Genomic DNA, 17,873 nt, shown 5'->3' with positions numbered 1-17,873 from the left:
GAATATTCCTGCTTCAGGACCTATAGTATCATGAAGTTCCGATTGGTGGCAGTGCTATACATAGCCTTCAAAATGGCGTCTGTAATGTGTGTTCCAAACAGAGAGCTGGCACTGAGTTGCTCTTATCCGAAAACCATAGCATCGCAGATATTCATAGGCCCTTGCAGAATTGGCAGTGAACAAAAGCACGGTGAGTGGATGGGCGAGTCATTGTCATCATTGCAACAAGATCGTATACCTCTTTGACCTCCTACGTGTCAGCCAGCAGCATGCAGTTGTGACTCCTGCGGTGTTCGAACGTGCGGACACACTCATTCGAGGTAATCGACGGATCACAATCAAACACCTCGCTGTTCGACTGGACGTCACTGCTGGTAGTGCTGACACACTCATCCATCAGTTGGGGTACTCAAAGGTTTGTGTCCACCGGACTCCTCGCCGCCTCAGGGAAGACCATAAAGAGCAACGAAGACCATATGTACAGAATTGCTGCACGTTACGAGGCTGTGCGTGACAACTGTTTGTCGAACATCGTCACAGGCGATGATACATGAGTTCATCTCTTCCAACCGGAATCAAAACGGCAATCCATGGAGCGAGGCCACACCACCTCTCCTCCGAAGGAAAAGTTCAAAGCCGCACCCTCAGCCAGTAAAATCTTGGTGATGGTCTTCTGGCTCTCTGGAGGGACTATTATTTTTCTTTATATCCTTCTTCATGGTACAACGATCAAAGGTGACGTGTGTTGTACTACCCACAGGATACTGAAGAATCGACTTCAGCGTATTCGTCTCCGAAAATCTACAAACGAACTTCTCCTTCGCCATGACAACACAAGGCCTCATGCAACTCTGCGTATCCGAGAGGAGCTCACAAAACTTCGTTGGACTTTTCTTTCTCACCCACCCTCCATCCCGGATTTCGCACCTTTAGACTTCCACTGTTTACCCTAAGGAATGATTCACTCCACAGAAACAGTACGTGGATGATGGGAAGGTTATTGATGCAGTAGGACCTAGGTTCCGACATCGACCAGTTGTGTGGTACCATGCGAGCATACAGGTCCTCCCAGTTAGGTGGTTTAAGACCGTCACATTGAACGGAGGTTATGTTGAAAAACAGGGTTTTGAAGCCAAAAGGGCGGGGAAGAGTATGGTGTATTGGAACCTCAATAAAACCAACCTGCTTTCAGAAAAAAAAAATGTTGCATTACTTACTGAACGCCCCACGCATTCGGAAGCAGGGATTCGAGGAAATATTCCAAGCGATCTGTGCTAATATTTATCTTTATTACATTTATATAATTGATATCCATCTTACCATTTTATTTTGCATCTTACTCTACTGCATGAAGCAGTTTTTACGTCCAGCGTCCATAGTTTGATATCAATGCCTGTTTAAGGAGTCTTCTCTACATTATTGACTTTCATAATATTAATTGTTAAGAAGTCGTAAAGGCAACTTCAAAAAAACGTGGCTAGCCTGGAGGAGTGGCGGAGGGAGGAGAGGGGGATAAACGGATAGAAGATAGGTGTTCAGCCCTTCCGGTAACCAAGGTGCACCAACAAGCGTGAGAGTCCAACAGTAAACCAATGCAGAAGATAATTCAATGCACTACGTTAAAGGTGAAAACGTGTAATCGCAAGCAGTCTTCTCGTGATGACCAGTTTCTAATCATAAAAGTGCTCCTGGTTCATATCTTCGGGTGAGAACTGCTTAGGAGGAGATTTTCAGTAGTATGGCAAATAAGATTAAAATTCGACGAATTCTAATTTTAATATTGGGAGGAGGCAGGGAAGTTGGGCAGATTGAATTTAAAAATGTTTATCAAAGAGAAACGGAAAGAACTTTCTCATAATATTACATAGAAGGTAGCAGCATTAGCAAAAGGTTTAACACACTCGGAAATCGTTAGAAGTAGCAGGGTAGGTAATACGGTGACAGATTTATTTTTCGGAAGAAAGGATATAAGCCAAGAACAGAAAGTTAGGTTCAAATGGCTCTGAGCACAATGGGACTTAACATTTGAGGTCATCAGTCCCTAGAACTTAGAACTACTTAAACCTAACTAACCTAAGGACACCACACACATCCATGCCCGAGGCAGGATTCGAACCTGCGACCATAGCGGTCTCGTGGTTCCAGACTGAAGCGCCTAGAACCGCTCGGCCACACTGGCCGGCAGAAAGACAGAATTACTTTTCAGAAGAATAAAAATAAGCCAACATCTCCATTATTCTAAGGGTTTAGGTGGCGAAGTCAGGAGACACTGCATGAAAAAATTTATGAGTGCATAGAGTATGGGAAGATCGACTAAAGTTTGACAGTCTTAGATGATGTTAACGACAGACTAGGAGACATACTGTAAGGCAGAACTGCTGGAGTATGTGAGATACAGAAACCAAATGAGAGAAGACACAGTCTTCCAAAATTCTGAAATAGGTTTCAGCTGAAGAGGGAGGTGTACTTGGAAAAGACCAAGGCCGAAGAAGAGACATTGTCACTTGACAAGGACAACAATACTCGTGTGTTGAAATTCAAGGCATAGTCAGGTCCGGAAACAAAACCATATCATAACAAAATAGTGACAAACATAATGCTGGAAATCAAAGAAATAAAGTAGTATATGGTGATTTGCAATCATGGAATTCCAGACTGATATAGATGAGTATCAATTTTCACAAAAAGAGACCACTGGCTTCAGGGGCGGTGGCAAGGGGGAGGGGGGGCTATGCCCCCCCCTCTTAATGGAGTTCCATTTTATACTGGATAAAATGACTTCAGAAATCAGCGAATATATTACTTCAACAGATTCAATCATTTTTTTATAATTATATAGCAATATGGGTCAATGTATTTCAAACACATCTTAACAAAAGAATAAGAGCGGCAAACAGCTTACTATCTAAACCAATAAATGTTATTTAACTTAAAATGGGCATCTTATTATTTATTAATATACACTGGATGTATATTAATGTACCACTTACAATAATCATGAAAGCTAAATATGCCAGGAATGCCTACCAACGCTTAAATTGCTAACCCCAGAAGAAAACTTCAAAATCGTCAGATACCTGGGTCAAATCGTATTATTTTACCGGGCACACACATTCTGTAGAAGCGTTGTAGTGCTGGCAACGCCAGCAGGTGCGCGCCACCTAGCGACCAGGAGATATAAACTACACACGAGAGTTACAGGAATTTGTGAAAGTGCATTATAGAGACGTTCATGTTGAAACATAGTACGCGTTTGTAGTAAGGAATATAAATATAAATTAAAACTGTTTTAATACAGCTCAGTGAGTAGAAGGCAAATGATATTTAAATCATTCAGTTGTCTGGCGAGCGGGGCAACGTCGCGGTGTATACGATGACCGATTGTTGGCGGCTTCTCATTATCTCAATAATGTATTATGGAAAATACGGGGTGTTCCAAACGATCTTTACAACTTTGATCATAGATATTTCAGAAACTTGTTAAAAGGTGATGGTTCATTTATATATACATAAATTTAAAGGGCAGCCTCTGATATTAAATTTTAAAAACCAACCAAAAATTGATATAATAACCGAAAAGTGCGAAAGAGAAAGTAGATAAAATAACTCAAACCCGGAAACTGAGTGTAAAATTCATATAACGGCTGCAACCGAGTGAAGAAACCGACTGCACGAAAAAACAATCGACTGACCAATCGATTGTTAAAAACAGTCAGTTGTCCTTCCAACTCTTCCAGATCCTGTCAGCGAACACTTGTTTTCCGAGTACGATTATTGATATTACTGAAGTGTGTACCTGAGTAGTGTGGCCGAATCATGCGTCGTGAAGTGTCAATTTTTTCTGAAAAAATAGTGTATTAGAGATTGGAGTGAGCGTTTAAAGACGTTGCTGCAATGAATCGCAAGCTAACGAATTATTTTGGCAAACCTGAGCGTAGGGCCATAAACTCTCGTAAGGAGTCTGAAGCTTGCGCTATAGAACTGGAACCGTCACATGCATGTGCATCTAGAGACTACAATTTCGACAACACAAAACAATTGGTAAGAGTCATATCTTCTTAATTTTAAATAACACTTCGTTCATATTACTGAGATTCTTTACTAGTAGTTATTAGTTTAATTGTGTAGGATTAGCGCTATTATGTTTAATCGATAACTAATGATAAGAATAAGACTGCTTGAAAACATAAGAAGCTAGGTGAATTTTTAAAGACGCCATTCGTCTATAAGGAGGTAAAATATTTTCTGCACAAACCATCATTATTTAATTATTTTGTACTGAAAAATAATACTTTATTGTTGTATTTTTTTATCAAAGCTGGCCATACGTATTTTTGGTATTAATAATATCGACAAAATTTGTAAGATGTGAGATGGTGGTTGTTTATTCTATGACTGACGACACAACTGTGTATGCTGTAATGACACTTGTTTAATGTTGCAAACTTTTCAGAGATATACACGCTTTTGCACAGTTTACAATGTGACAATGTTAAGACAGTTGTGAGAGTGACGCATCTTGTCCTCTGAAATTTAACTAATCCTAAACACAACAATATTAAATTTTAACTAGAAGTTTCTTTACAAAATTATTCTTACAATTAGTTATGATGTTGGTTAGTACTACGATAAATCATCCGATTCCGTTTCAAAGTTCGGTTCTATTTAGGATGACAATCAAGTCTACGGAGGATGGTTAGTTTTGTGACAAGTTGAGCAAAAGATTACCCAAGGTCGCTCGAGTTTACAGTAGACACAAGCTGGTGAACCACGTTTACGCCTCCGCACGCGGTATTTACCTTTGCTGTGATGAGCTATCATATGTATAGCCGCTCTCTGTCTCTGAAATTCCCATAAAAGCTTATTAAACCTTTGCTGAATTTTTCCCTATGTTTCTCGTTATGCGAGAAAATAAGTACTCATCCCTAGTCTTGGAATATGGCAATATACACGCGCATGGCTGGAGCAGCATGCGTATTATAATGCCCTCTCAGTTCTCTCAAGAACAATTAACTAACTGGCTGGTTCGTTTCTGAACTGTTGGAGCTAAACGACGCTACAGCTAATTCCTAGCTGGACGTCAGCCGCTGTGAACGCAGTGTTCACACAAATTTCTCCTCTGCGTCGTACAGAGCGTTATGCGCCCCGTTCTGCACTTGACGCCTGGTCAGAGAAGAGTCCTCGAAAATTTCCGTCTCGTCTTTCTCGTAGCCGAACTGTCTCCCCACCTGGGTTCTTTCATTCTCCGTGTCACCAATAGAGTGTGAGTCACCTGGTCGGTCGGTCGTTGACTCCCTCCTTGGGACGCACCCTAAGTGCTTTCCGAGTACCCCCTGTGGTGTGACCTCACAATTGCTTCCAAATCAAAACGTTTTTTCTCGCTGCTTGTTTCACCTTCTGCTCATAGACATGCATTACATGATCGGTGTGTTAATACCGTCGATTGAGTGTCATCCCTTTTGCATTACATACTTACAGGCAAATTTGCTCATTACTGCCAAATTAAGTTAGTTGTCATATTCACCTTCCCGTTACGATATAGAAAGCTCTTATGTAAGGTACCAAATTGACCTTCATTTATTCTGTCACCTTACAAATTATTCAAAGCTTTCTTTCTCAACAAGATCTACCAACTTTCAGTAATAGTCTATAAACATCTGAGAGAATTTCAGTAGTTTGTAAAAGCTTTTCAGACTACTAGAAGAAAGCTTGTAGGCCTGCAGTAAATAATGTGATGTGGAATCTTTCCTGGTTTTGCTGTTATTAATCTGACTGTGACCGATTGATGGGACAGGGCGGAACCAACCAACGACCTTCACTGACATAGATCGCTAATGTCGTGCTAAGTTTTGAAGCCTTTCTGTAGGAACATTTCAAACAAAGCTTCCAGGCAAAGCCCACTAAATTAAGAGAAAATTAGATTTTATGTATCTTTGGACTCATAAGTTCACAGACCAGTTCCACAAACAAATAAGAGTTATACTGTGTAAACTGTATCTTGACAGTCCTGAATTTGTAAAAGTCAGGTGATGGCAGTCACTTGTTCCAGGCTGCTGGTAACTTTAGGTAGCTGAAACATTGTCTGAAGAAGTCATTGTTGTCTGCTTTCTTACTCTTTACTGCTTCACTGTTCTGAGTCTTTTTTCCTTGTCATTACTGTACGGAATTGCTGGAGTTAGTACCTTCATTAAGCATGTCAATACACAAGACCATTTCAATACTGTTTACCGAGAGCGCCCATACGAATGTTTATAGAGGGAGGGAGCAAGACCGAGGGATATGGGGTAATGTTAATGTTTTGGAAGACAAATGGTGACTTTTTAGTGGTCATAATAAATTTAAATTTTTTATATGTGTAAATAACGCTATATACTTTTGTATTGAGCCACTTGTACGCAATACTGACGTTTAAAGCATATTTAATTCACAGGAAGAAAGATCAGAAAGGACTGAAACATATTATGACTCATATGACATAGGAAGAGCTGTTAAAGACGCGTTATGTGATCATGAAATCTTAAGTTTTTAAAGAATATTTGGAAGACTTCTGCAAGCTTTTCTTTTCCTACTCAATTATAAGGGAAGCAAAACCAAACATTTAAGCATGAATGGATGAGTGAGTACAACTGGCTTTCATACAGTAAAATGTTACGTGGTGGATTTTGTACTGCATGTGTTCAGTTTTCTCCTTCAGGTGCCGAAATCGGTTCCCAGGTACTTATTACAGCTTTCGGTTATTCTAAGTAACTGAAACCTTTAACTGACTTGGTAAAAAACATAAATAACTTGGAGGCGTCGTTTTTAAATGGAAACACTTCAGATACAAAAACATATAATTATTCAAATAGTTTTCAGGCTTGCTTTCTCAGCAAAAATTTCTGTGTTGCTAACATTTCGAGTGCTTGCAAGGTTTGCTGTTTGTACTATTTTTTCTTTACTTAATTCTTTACCTAAGACAGTTTTAATTTATTTTTATAGGCGTTGAAAACACTGGTAAAAGAACCATTGGTCAAATACAAGAAGGGTATGGAAGATCTTCATCATCATGAAAAGGCAAAATATCACAAATTTTCCATGGAGAAGGCTATAGAGTTCACCAAGTCTATGGAATCAAGTAAAAAAAGTATTGCCGTTGTTCTTGATATCAAGAAATCTTCAGTTATTGAAGAAAACCTGAAACGCTTGAGGCCTATTATAAAGCTATAGTCCTGTGTGCTAGAAATAACCTACCTTTACGAGGACATCGTGATCATGGTTTAATTCCTCAGCTAAAAGATGAAAAAACTGATGATCTTCTAGAGGTAAAACATGGAGTGTTTCAGAGTTTTTTGGCTTTTCGTATGGATGCTGGAGATGAAGATTTAAAACATCATTTCAGTACATGTGGCCGAAACAGTTCTATGATAAGTAACACAGTCCAAAACGAAGTCATACATTGCATTCGTGACACTATTTGCTCCTCAATGTCGAGGGATGTGAAAAAGGGTAAATTTTTTAGCATTATATGTGATGAAACAACTGATGTCACCACTAAGGAACAGATGACATTTTGTGTTAGGTACATTGACATAGAGACCTTTGTTACCAAAGAAGCCATGAATGAAGAACTCAAGACACTGGGCCTGAGCTATCAGTATCTTTGTGGACAGGGCTATGATGGCGGCTCAAAAATGGCTGGGAGATTTAAAGGAGTTCAAGCTCTTATTTTAAGTAAACAACCGTTGGCTATTAATACCCACTGTTTTAGCCACTCTTTGAACTTGTGCATTTCTAAGTCTTGTGATACTCCAATAATCAGAAATATGATGGGAATTGTAGGATCAGTTTCAGCATTCTTGTCCGCCTTTGCAAACAGAAAATGTTCCCTAGAGGAAGTTATATCACGACTACCGTTGACAAACTCAAAGAAAACAAAGTTGAAGGCAATGTATCCAACAAGATGGGTGGAAAGACACGATAGCCTTATTACTTTCCAGGAGCTATTTGTCCCAGTCGTGACCTTGCTTGACGAACTTTCAAGTAGTCGTGAAACCAACGCAGAAATGGCTAGTAAAGCTTGTATGTTTATTTCTGCTGTCCGAAGAGGAGACTTCATAGTCGTGTTAGCAACTGCAGCACATTACTTCTCTTTAACTCTAAGACTAAGCGAACAACTCCAAAGGCCTAAAATGGATTTAACAACTGCCTTAAATCATGTCAATGATGTGCTTGAGGTGTTCAACTATATAAGGACGGATTCGAAAATAGTATTCGGAAGTATTTTTGAAGACTCTGTCAAACTGGCAGAAGAAATTGGAAGTGTAATAGCAATGCCAAGAACTATTTCAACACAAACCAAAAGAGACAACGTTTCTGCTTCAAACGCCGAGGAATACTTCAGGCGAACAGTATTTTTACCTGTTGTGGATCGTTTTATTGCCGAGCTAGAAACAAGATTTTCGCACCCTATTACCACTTCAAGGAGTTACTCCTGCATAGTGTTTAAAATACGGTGAGGATGAAGTGATCCAGGCATCCGAGAAATATTGCTTTTAATTAAAGGCGAACTGAAACTATGGAAGAAAAAGTGGGTTGATGAAAGTAAAAGACCTGAAATAGTAAGTGAAGCATTAAACAACTGTGACAAGCAGTTTTTCCCAAATGTATATGTTTTATTCCAAATATCTGGGACTACTCCTGCCACCACAAGCACTCCTGAACGAAGCTTCTCTACTTTGAGACGAATAAAGACTTATTTGCGTAACACAATGGGCAGGTGATACTAAATGGATTGACTCTTACAAATATCCATAAAGAAAGAGATATGGACATTGAAAATCTCATTGACATATTCAGTAAAAAGAAACAGAGGCGAATGAGCATGACAAATTGGGCAGAAGACGGAAATATACAGTGAATTTTGTTACAGGTTTTTTTTTATATTCATGTCAAGTTCAAGTTTTTATATTCATCTCATCTTCTGTATCCAGAAAATTAACGAAAACTTATTCGATGTAAGTTGACCATTTTCATGGTTTATGTAATTTATAAAATCTCCCATGTGAAAATAAGTTTCTTTTACGTTGAACTCCAAAACAGTTTCCAAAAACTAATATATACCAGATTTTACCAATTTGTCGGCGGAGGACCCCAACTCTCCTTTTGCTAGGTGATATTCCACTCCCTCAATCCCCCCTCCCATAATTAGCCCCCCCTCCCCTTGTCCGACTTCTATAACCGCCCCTGACTGGCTTAAATCAAAGAGACAGGATTAATTTAGTTGAAGAGGAGTGAAAAATAAAAAGAAGAACGAGAATCTCAACGAACTGGGCGAAATCTGAAAAAACCACAATCAACGTTGTGGTGCGAAAACAAGATCGCCTTTCTTCCCCCTATTCTCATTCACATTCCCTAGAGTCCTCATAACATTTTCCCAGTGGACTAACTCCACAACTAGTGCGACGTCTCCAGTCTCCTTCTACTTACTCCTTCAGGCCTGTTTAAGAGAAATCCGAACAGGGATGCAGGACTCAGGAACAGACTGAACGAATCTTCTGTGCAACCTCTTTGCAAGATGGGTTGTGCTTTCTCAGAAACCTGCGATAAAACCAGGGCGTCCTAGTCGCCATTCCTGCAACTGACATTACGTTTTGATACATTTATACATGGGTGATAGTCCTGGTTCCAACGTTAATTATCAAATGGAATATGAAAGTCAGAGTTTGTCAGACTTTTGGAAAAGCTGAAATCAATAGGGCAGAAGGACTGATGATTGTTTAGAACCGTTTGAGGAGATTTCATGATAAGATTATTCGAAATAGTGTTTAGGATCTATGAGATTGTATACACATGATCGGAATTTCGAAAAAATATCCACACAATTCCAAAGATAGCAAGGGCTTATAAAAGCAGATAAGGCACAATCGATTTAATAACTCATGCATACAAGTTTCTGCCAAGAACAACATACAGATCAATGTAAAAGCAAATTTAAGTTATGTTAGATGATCGGTTTGGCTTAAGAAAGGACAAAACCACCACACAGAATTTCTGACATAACGTTTGAGACTGAAAACTAGGCTTCAGACAACTCGAGAATACGACACGTTTGCGTGACTTAATGAAGGAAACGTGAGTCATGCTGTAAAAGAAAACTCATCCGCTAAGAAAAATGACGAGTTTGACTACAAGCATTTTCTCACAGTTAGGAAATTTAAAATTTTTCGGAATGCTAGTCACGAAATCTACCCTGGAGAGTAGTTACAACAATTTGACTATTCATTACCACCAACATGGCCAATTGGCCAAAAACTGTAATTTGCAGTTATATTGAAGGAGAGCCTGCAACAAGAATGCGCTCAATAGTACGTGAATGTCACACATACGGTGATTTTTATCACGCATTCTTATCTGCTTACTGGTCAGAGACTACACAAGATCGTGTAAAACATTACATCTTTACGATTCAAAGTTATGAGCAGTCGAAATTTTCAACTCCAGTGCAATATTTTGAAAACATGATGCGCATGAACAGATATTTAACGAATCTGTACAGTCAGTCGGAATTAATTCGTATCTGTTTGACAAAACTGCCGATCAGATTACGCCACATAATTTTGACAGGTAGGTGCAAAGATGACTTAGAGGCATTCCAAACTCTTTTGCAAGAATTAGAATTTGACAACTATGAAAACACACAAAGAGATAATAGTAATCGGTATTGGAAAAATAGTAATCCGCGGCGTGACCGCAAACGCGTATGGAACTTGGACGAACCTCACGAGTACAGGGCGGAAGAAGATAGGCGCGATATGCATCAACCGAATAACACAGATCATAGACGCCAGAGAAATGATTTTTATAATCATAGGAACTCTCAGTGCAGTAATAGAGATCGCGGACCGCGAGAGCAAAGGCGTTATGGAAATGACAATTATTTTAGAAGGAATGGTGGCGATAGAGACAACCGAAATTGGCGCGGACACGCAAATTACAATTCGGAACGCGGTGCTCACGCAGAATACAGAGCATCGAGCCCACGTGATAATTATGGCCATAACAATTATGAGAACCAAAACAGTTATGATGAGGGGACAAATCAAAATTGGAAGGATCACAGAAATTCCAATTTAGAGCGTGGCGAAAATGTAGAAATCAGACCACCCAACCCAAGTAATAATTCGCGGCAACACGAGCCAGTACAAAAACTACTAGCAACAAGGACTACAAACTTGGTTTAACACACTCCCCTTTCGTTCACAGATCAACAAAAATTTTTAATAGCTGCAGAGGCCTCCATACCATCACTTGTTCCTTTATAACTTCTGTCACAGATATGCCCTTCTTCATCCCCTGATTTACACTTATAACAATGTTTGTTTAAGATCTGGAAATCTGTTACCTTTCCAGTAACCACAATGGTCACCGTAGCAACAGAATTCTTAGAACTGTAGCTGCACTTCTGCCAAGTACCATCAAAAGCTACTGGTATGTCAGTCATACCATTATTTATTTCAACAGCTTCGTTTGCAGCACCCTTCATTGACTCACATGCAACAGATTCGACAGCAGCCCTAATAAATCCTGCATACTTGTCGATTTTACAAGGTGGGCATTGTATATTCATCATGGCACACATTGTTTCTGCTGCAATGTGTCCTTTGCCAATAGCTCTCAGTCCATAAAACCACCTAACATTTGTTGTTGTTGTTGTGGTCTTCAGTCCTGAGACTGGTTTGATGCAGCTCTCCATGCTACTCTATCCTGTGCAAGCTTTTTCATCTCCCAGTACCTACTGCAACCTACATCCTTCTGAATCTGCTTAGTGTATTCATCTCTTGGTCTTCCTCTACGATTTTTACCCTCCACGCTGCCCTCTAATACTAAATTGGTGATCCCTTGATGCCTCAAAACATGTCCTACCAATCGATCCCTTCTTCTGGTCAAGTTGTGCCACAAACTTCTCTTCTCCCCAATCCTATTCAATACTTCCTCATTAGTTATGTGATCTACCCATCTAATCTTCAGCATTCTTCTGTAGCACCACATTTCGAAAGCTTCTATTCTCTTCTTGTCCAAACTATTTACCGTCCATGTTTCACTTCCATACATGGCTACACTCCATACAAATACTTTCAGAAATGACTTCCTGACACTTAAATCAATACTCAATGTTAACAAATTTCTCTTCTTCCGAAACGCTTTCCTTGCCATTGCCAGCCTTCATTTTATATCCTCTCTACTTCGACCATCATCAGTTATTTTGCTCCCCAAATAGCAAAACTCCTTTACTACTTTAAGTGCCTCATTTCCTAATCTAATTCCCTCAGCATCACCCGACTTAATTAGACTACATTCCTACAAATGCTAGAAACGTAGGTTTGCCTTTCCTTAATCTTTCTTCTAAGATAGGTCGTAAGGTCAGTATTGCCTCACGTGTTCCAATATTTCTACGGAATCCAAACTGATCTTCCCCAAGGTTGGCTTCTACTAGTTTTTCCATTCGTCTGTAAAGAATTCGCGTTAGTATTTTGCAGCTGTGGCTTATTAAACTGATTGTTCGGTAATTTTCACATCTGTCAACACCTGCTTTCTTTGGTATTGACCTAACATTTACTTAAAAATAATTATTTACACTTATCAGAATTCCAAAATGAATTAGTATATTGACAACTGGCACCATTAATTATAAGTTTCCTGGCTAGTCAATTTGATACCTCACTGTCTTCATGTGAACTAACTGGCCCTCCACATATTTTACAACACACACATTCATCTAACATCCGTGTTAGGATGTGTAAATCTATCAGAATTTAACCTAATGTACCATTTACACATCATTCTCGTTTTGAGATTTTAATTTTCAAAGGACTAATGGGTGTTTCTCTAGATACTGACGAGTTTCCTGTAATTCATTGTCTGTAGCTTCACACGCCATATGTTGTTGTTCGAAAATCTATTACCATGACACACATGTTCTTAAAACCACTTCGTTTTGGAGTCATGCTTTACTTTTCGAGAGATTTACCAATCTCGGAGGAGTAGGTTTAATAATGAATAGGAAAATAGGAATGCGGGTAAGCTACTACAAACAGCATAGTGAACGCATTATTGTGGCCAAGATAGATACGAAGCCCACACCTACTACAGTAGTACAAGTTTATATGCCAACTAGCTCTGCAGATGACGAAGAAATTGAAGAAATGTATGATGAAATAAAAGAAATTATTCAGATAGTGAAGGGAGACGAAAATTTAATAGTCATGGGTGACTGGAATTCGAGTGTAGGAAAAGGGAGAGAAGGAAACGTAGTAGGTGAATATGGATTGGGGCTAAGAAATGAAAGAGGAAGCCGCCTGATAGAATTTTGCACAGAGCACAACTTAATCATAGCTAACACCTGGTTTAAGAATCATGATAGAAGGTTGTATACATGGAAGAACCCTGGAGATACTAAAAGGTATCAGATAGATTATATAATGGTAAGACAGGGATTTAGGAACCAGGTTTTAAATTGCAAGACGTTCCAGGGGCAGATGTGGACTCTGACCACAATCTATTGGTTATGACCTGTAGATTAAAACTGAAGAAACTGCAAAAAGGTGGGAATTTAAGGAGATGGGACCTGGATAAACTGAAAGAACCAGAGGTTGTACAGAGTTTCAGGGAGAGCATAAGGGAACAATTAAGAGGAATGGGGGAAAGAAATACAGTAGAAGAAGAATGGGTAGCTCTGAGGGATGAAGTAGTGAAGGCAGCAGAGGATCAAGTAGGTAAAAAGAAGAGGGTTAGTAGAAATCCTTGGGTAACAGAAGAAATATTGAATTTAATTGATGACAGGAGAAAATATAAAAATGCAGTAAATGAAGCAGGCAAAAAGGAATACAAACGTCTCAAAAATGAGATCGACAGGAAGTGCAAAATGGCTAAGCAGGGATGGCTAGAGGACAAATGTAAGGATGTAGAGGCTTATCTCACTAGGGGTAAGATAGATACTGCCTACAGGAAAATTAAAGAGACCTTTGGAGATAAGAGAACCACATGTATGAACATCAAGAGCTCAGATGGAAACCCAGTTCTAAGCAAAGAATGGAAAGCAGAAAGGTGGAAGGAGTATATAGAGGGTCTATACAAGGGCGATGCACTTGAGGACAATATTATGGAAATGGAAGAGGATGTAGATGAAGATGAAATGGGAGATACGATACTGCGTGAAGAGTTTGACAGAGCACTGAAGGACCTGAGTCGAAACAAGGCCCCCGGGGTAGACAACATTCCATTGGAACTACTGACGGCCTTGGGAGAGCCAGTCCTGACAAAACTCTACCATCTGGTGAGCAAGATGTATGAAACAGGCGAAATACCCTCAGATTTCAAGAAGAATATAATAATTCCAATCCCAAAGAAAGCAGGTGTTGACAGATGTGAAAAATACCGAACAATCAGTTTAATAAATCACAGCTGCAAAATACTAACACGAATTCTTTACAGACGAATGGAAAAACTAGTAGAAGCCGACCTCGGGGAAGATCAGTTTGGATTCCGTAGAAATGTTGGAACACGTGAGGCAATACTGACCTTACGACTTATCTTAGAAGAAAGATTAAGGAAAGGCAAACCTACGTTTCTAGCATTTGTAGACTTAGAGAAAGCTTTTGACAATGTTGACTGGAATACTCTCTTTCAAATTCTAAAGGTGGCAGGGGTAAAATACAGGGAGCGAAAGGCTATTTACAACTTGTACAGAAACCAGATGGCAGTTATAAGAGTTGAGGGACATGAAAGGGAAGCAGTGGTTGGGAAGGGAGTAAGACAGGGTTGTAGCCTCTCACCAATGTTATTCAATCTCTATATTGAGCAAGCAGTAAAGGAAACAAAAGAAAAATTTGGAGTAGGTATTAAAATCCATGGAGAAGAAATAAAAACTTTGAGGTTCGCCGATGACATTGTAATTCTGGCAGAGACAGCAAAGGACTTGGAAGAGCAGTTGAACGGAATGGATGGTGTCTTGAAGGGAGGATATAAGATGAACATCAACAAAAGCAAAACGAGGATAATGGAATGTAGTCGAGTTAAGTCGGGTGATGCTGAGGGTATTAGATTAGGAAATGAGACACTTAAAGTAGTAAAGGAGTTTTGTATTTGGGAAGCAAAATAACTGATGATGGACGAAGTAGAGAGGATATAAAATGCCGACTGGCAATGGCAAGGAAAGTGTTTCTGAAGAAGAGAAATTTGTTAACATCGAGTATAGATTTAAGTGTCAGGAAGTTATTTCTGAAAGTATTTGTATGGAGCGTAGCCATGTATGGAAGTGAAACATGGACGGTAAATAGTTTGGACAAGAAGAGAATAGAAGCTTTTGAAATGTGGTGCTACAGAAGAACGCTGAAGATTAGATGGGTAGATCACATAACTAATGAGGAAGTATTGAATAGGATTGGGGAGAAGAGAAGTTTGTGGCACAACTTGACCAGAAGAAGGGATCGGTTGGTAGGACATGTTCTGAGGCATCAAGGGATCACCAATTTAGTATTGGAGGGCAGCGTGGAGGGTAAAAATCATAGGGGGAGACCAAGAGATGAATACACTAAGCAGATTCAGAAGGATGTAGGTTGCAGTAGGTACTGGGAGATGAAGAAGCTTGCACAGGATAGAGTAGCATGGAGAGCTGCATCAAACCAGTCTCAGGACTGAAGACCACAACAACAACAACAACCAATCTATTCGTTACTTTTCCTCAGAAAAACGTTAGCACTTCGACACACAACGCGCGTTTATACTACGAAACGACATGATACTGTTTTTGACAGTGCCACCAATACAAACACGTAATTTAACCATTAAAACACAGCAGTCCTCAGCCTTCTGTATAAAAAGTTACCGATTTTATTAGATTTTGAAGTAATTCACGTACAACTTTTAACATTTCAACCAGTGTAGATTATGCTTAAAATAATAAAATTAAATACTTCCAATGTGAGTTTATAAGTTTTATATATATATATATATATATATATATATATATATATATATATATATATATATATATATCATTCCAAAAATTGCAGATTTTATAATAAGATAAAAAACTGAAAATGTGAAAAAAAATTCTGTACTAACTTCCCTTAACGCAGGCACCTTCACAGCAGTCGACAAATTCAACATAGGCACTTTCACAGATGACAAATTTACTTAATTAGCTAACAGATTTTCAAAAATGAACAAAATGCTAGTTGAAATAAGTTCTTAATTGAATGAAAGGATGAATAGACTTGATAAGGCAATATATACACAGTGTGTCCCAGTTCCTTTAGGACTGCATGTGTGAAATTCCAAACTGCTATGCTACCTTGTGGCAATTTGCAGCATTATGATCCTCGAAATTTCAGCAACACCTATGTAAGATATCAAAGCTCTAGCATTACAGCAGCAGTCATCCTGGTATGTGTGACACTAATCGGAAAAATAGCAGTGGAGCACTGAGGCAACATCAGATTTAATGTTTGTGACCGAGAATTCGTCAAATTTAACATGAGTACCATGAGGCAGTTACCTTTTCACTTTTCCTTGACAATTCCCCAGTCCACAAATCAAAGATTATGCATGACTGTGTGGCCAGCAAATGCATCACATACCTGGATTATCTGCCATATTCACTGGATTTGTCACCAGCTGACTTCTAGTTTCTCCTCAAAAGACATTGTTATCATGCAGTTGAAAACATCCAAGAAAATTGCACTGCAGTGCTAAACGCAGTTCTAAAAAAGGGGCTACAGTAAATGTTTAACAACACTTTTAAAATGATTTCAATTGTGTATTGATTCAGGGCGAAACTATTCTGAATTAATATAGTGATTTTGTGAACATAATCCATGACTCATTTTTCATGGCCAGCCCTAGCAGAATTGGGACACACTGTGTACTGGCAAAAACAAGGTACGAATTTTTGGTGATTAGTTAGTTTTAATGGAAGAAAAACTGACTACATTGTTGAACATTCTGATACTATTGTTCCAACAACTGAAGAAAAAATAATAGATACAGAAAATACTTTAGAATATATTACAGTTAAGAAAGTAAAAACTATTACAGCGATTACAAATGACAGGCAACCACAGTTGCTAGATCTACAGGCTATAAAAGTATCTTGTATTACACTTGAACTGATTATAATAACAATTTGCAGATAATAATACAATTCCATCCATCAGTGCCAATATATTACAATCATTAATTACTACTAACAGATTAATATCGTCACAGTCCTAGATTATCTGCCATATTCACTGGATCTGACACCAGCTGACTTCTGGTTACTCCTAAAAGGACACCATTATCATGCAGTTGAAGACATCCAAGAAAAATGTACTGCAGTGCTAAATGCAGTTCGAAAAAAGGGGTTACAGTAAATGTTCTGTAACATTTCAAAATGATTTCAGTGATTAAAAATGTTTATAATCTGTTCCATCATAGAATTTACTGTCATAGATTACTACTAAAGTCTAACTACCTTCTGTTATTACTGAGTAAATAGCAGGTCTAGTCCCTATTGAGGTTTCATCAGCATCAGCTAATACTAGCTACTGCCATCTACTGCTATTACTGTGACTTTACAAGCTCCCAATATTTTACCAGCATTAGCTTCCAGTAGGAATATACTATCTCCATGCACTACTAACAATTTTTCTTGGTCTGTGGTTCCTGATAATTTACTGTCTACATAACAAATGCAGACAGTAATGCTCTTTCTATTGCTATGAGACTACTGGTGAAAAATTATTACCTGCTGCTATTAGTTAGTTAAGTTACTTTCGTGTCACTTGGATCTTTTCATGTGGAATGAGTCATTTTACTTTCATGTTGCGAATTAATTTGCAAATATGGCTACATGC

At 38.8% G+C, this 17,873-nt stretch overlaps 2 protein-coding genes across 2 annotated transcripts; both read left to right on the top strand.

The window, feature by feature from the left end:
- Window positions 1-7,340: 7,340 nt before the first annotated feature.
- Window positions 7,341-8,896, top strand: LOC124799008 (zinc finger MYM-type protein 1-like). Its single transcript, XM_047262545.1, has 3 exons — window positions 7,341-8,463; window positions 8,542-8,739; window positions 8,796-8,896. The coding sequence occupies exons 1-3, from the start codon at window positions 7,341-7,343 to the stop codon at window positions 8,894-8,896; spliced, it is 1,422 nt and encodes a 473-aa protein (XP_047118501.1).
- A 748-nt stretch (window positions 8,897-9,644) lies between these two features.
- On the top strand, window positions 9,645-17,215 carry LOC124799007 (homeobox protein 2-like). Its single transcript, XM_047262543.1, has 4 exons — window positions 9,645-9,699; window positions 10,648-11,151; window positions 16,939-17,123; window positions 17,168-17,215. The coding sequence occupies exons 1-4, from the start codon at window positions 9,645-9,647 to the stop codon at window positions 17,213-17,215; spliced, it is 792 nt and encodes a 263-aa protein (XP_047118499.1).
- Window positions 17,216-17,873: the final 658 nt, after the last annotated feature.

This window comes from Schistocerca piceifrons, chromosome 5, assembly GCF_021461385.2.
Source record: "Schistocerca piceifrons isolate TAMUIC-IGC-003096 chromosome 5, iqSchPice1.1, whole genome shotgun sequence".
Taxonomy (NCBI): Eukaryota; Metazoa; Arthropoda; class Insecta; order Orthoptera; family Acrididae; genus Schistocerca; species Schistocerca piceifrons.
This window is presented reverse-complemented; position numbering and strand designations above follow the sequence as displayed.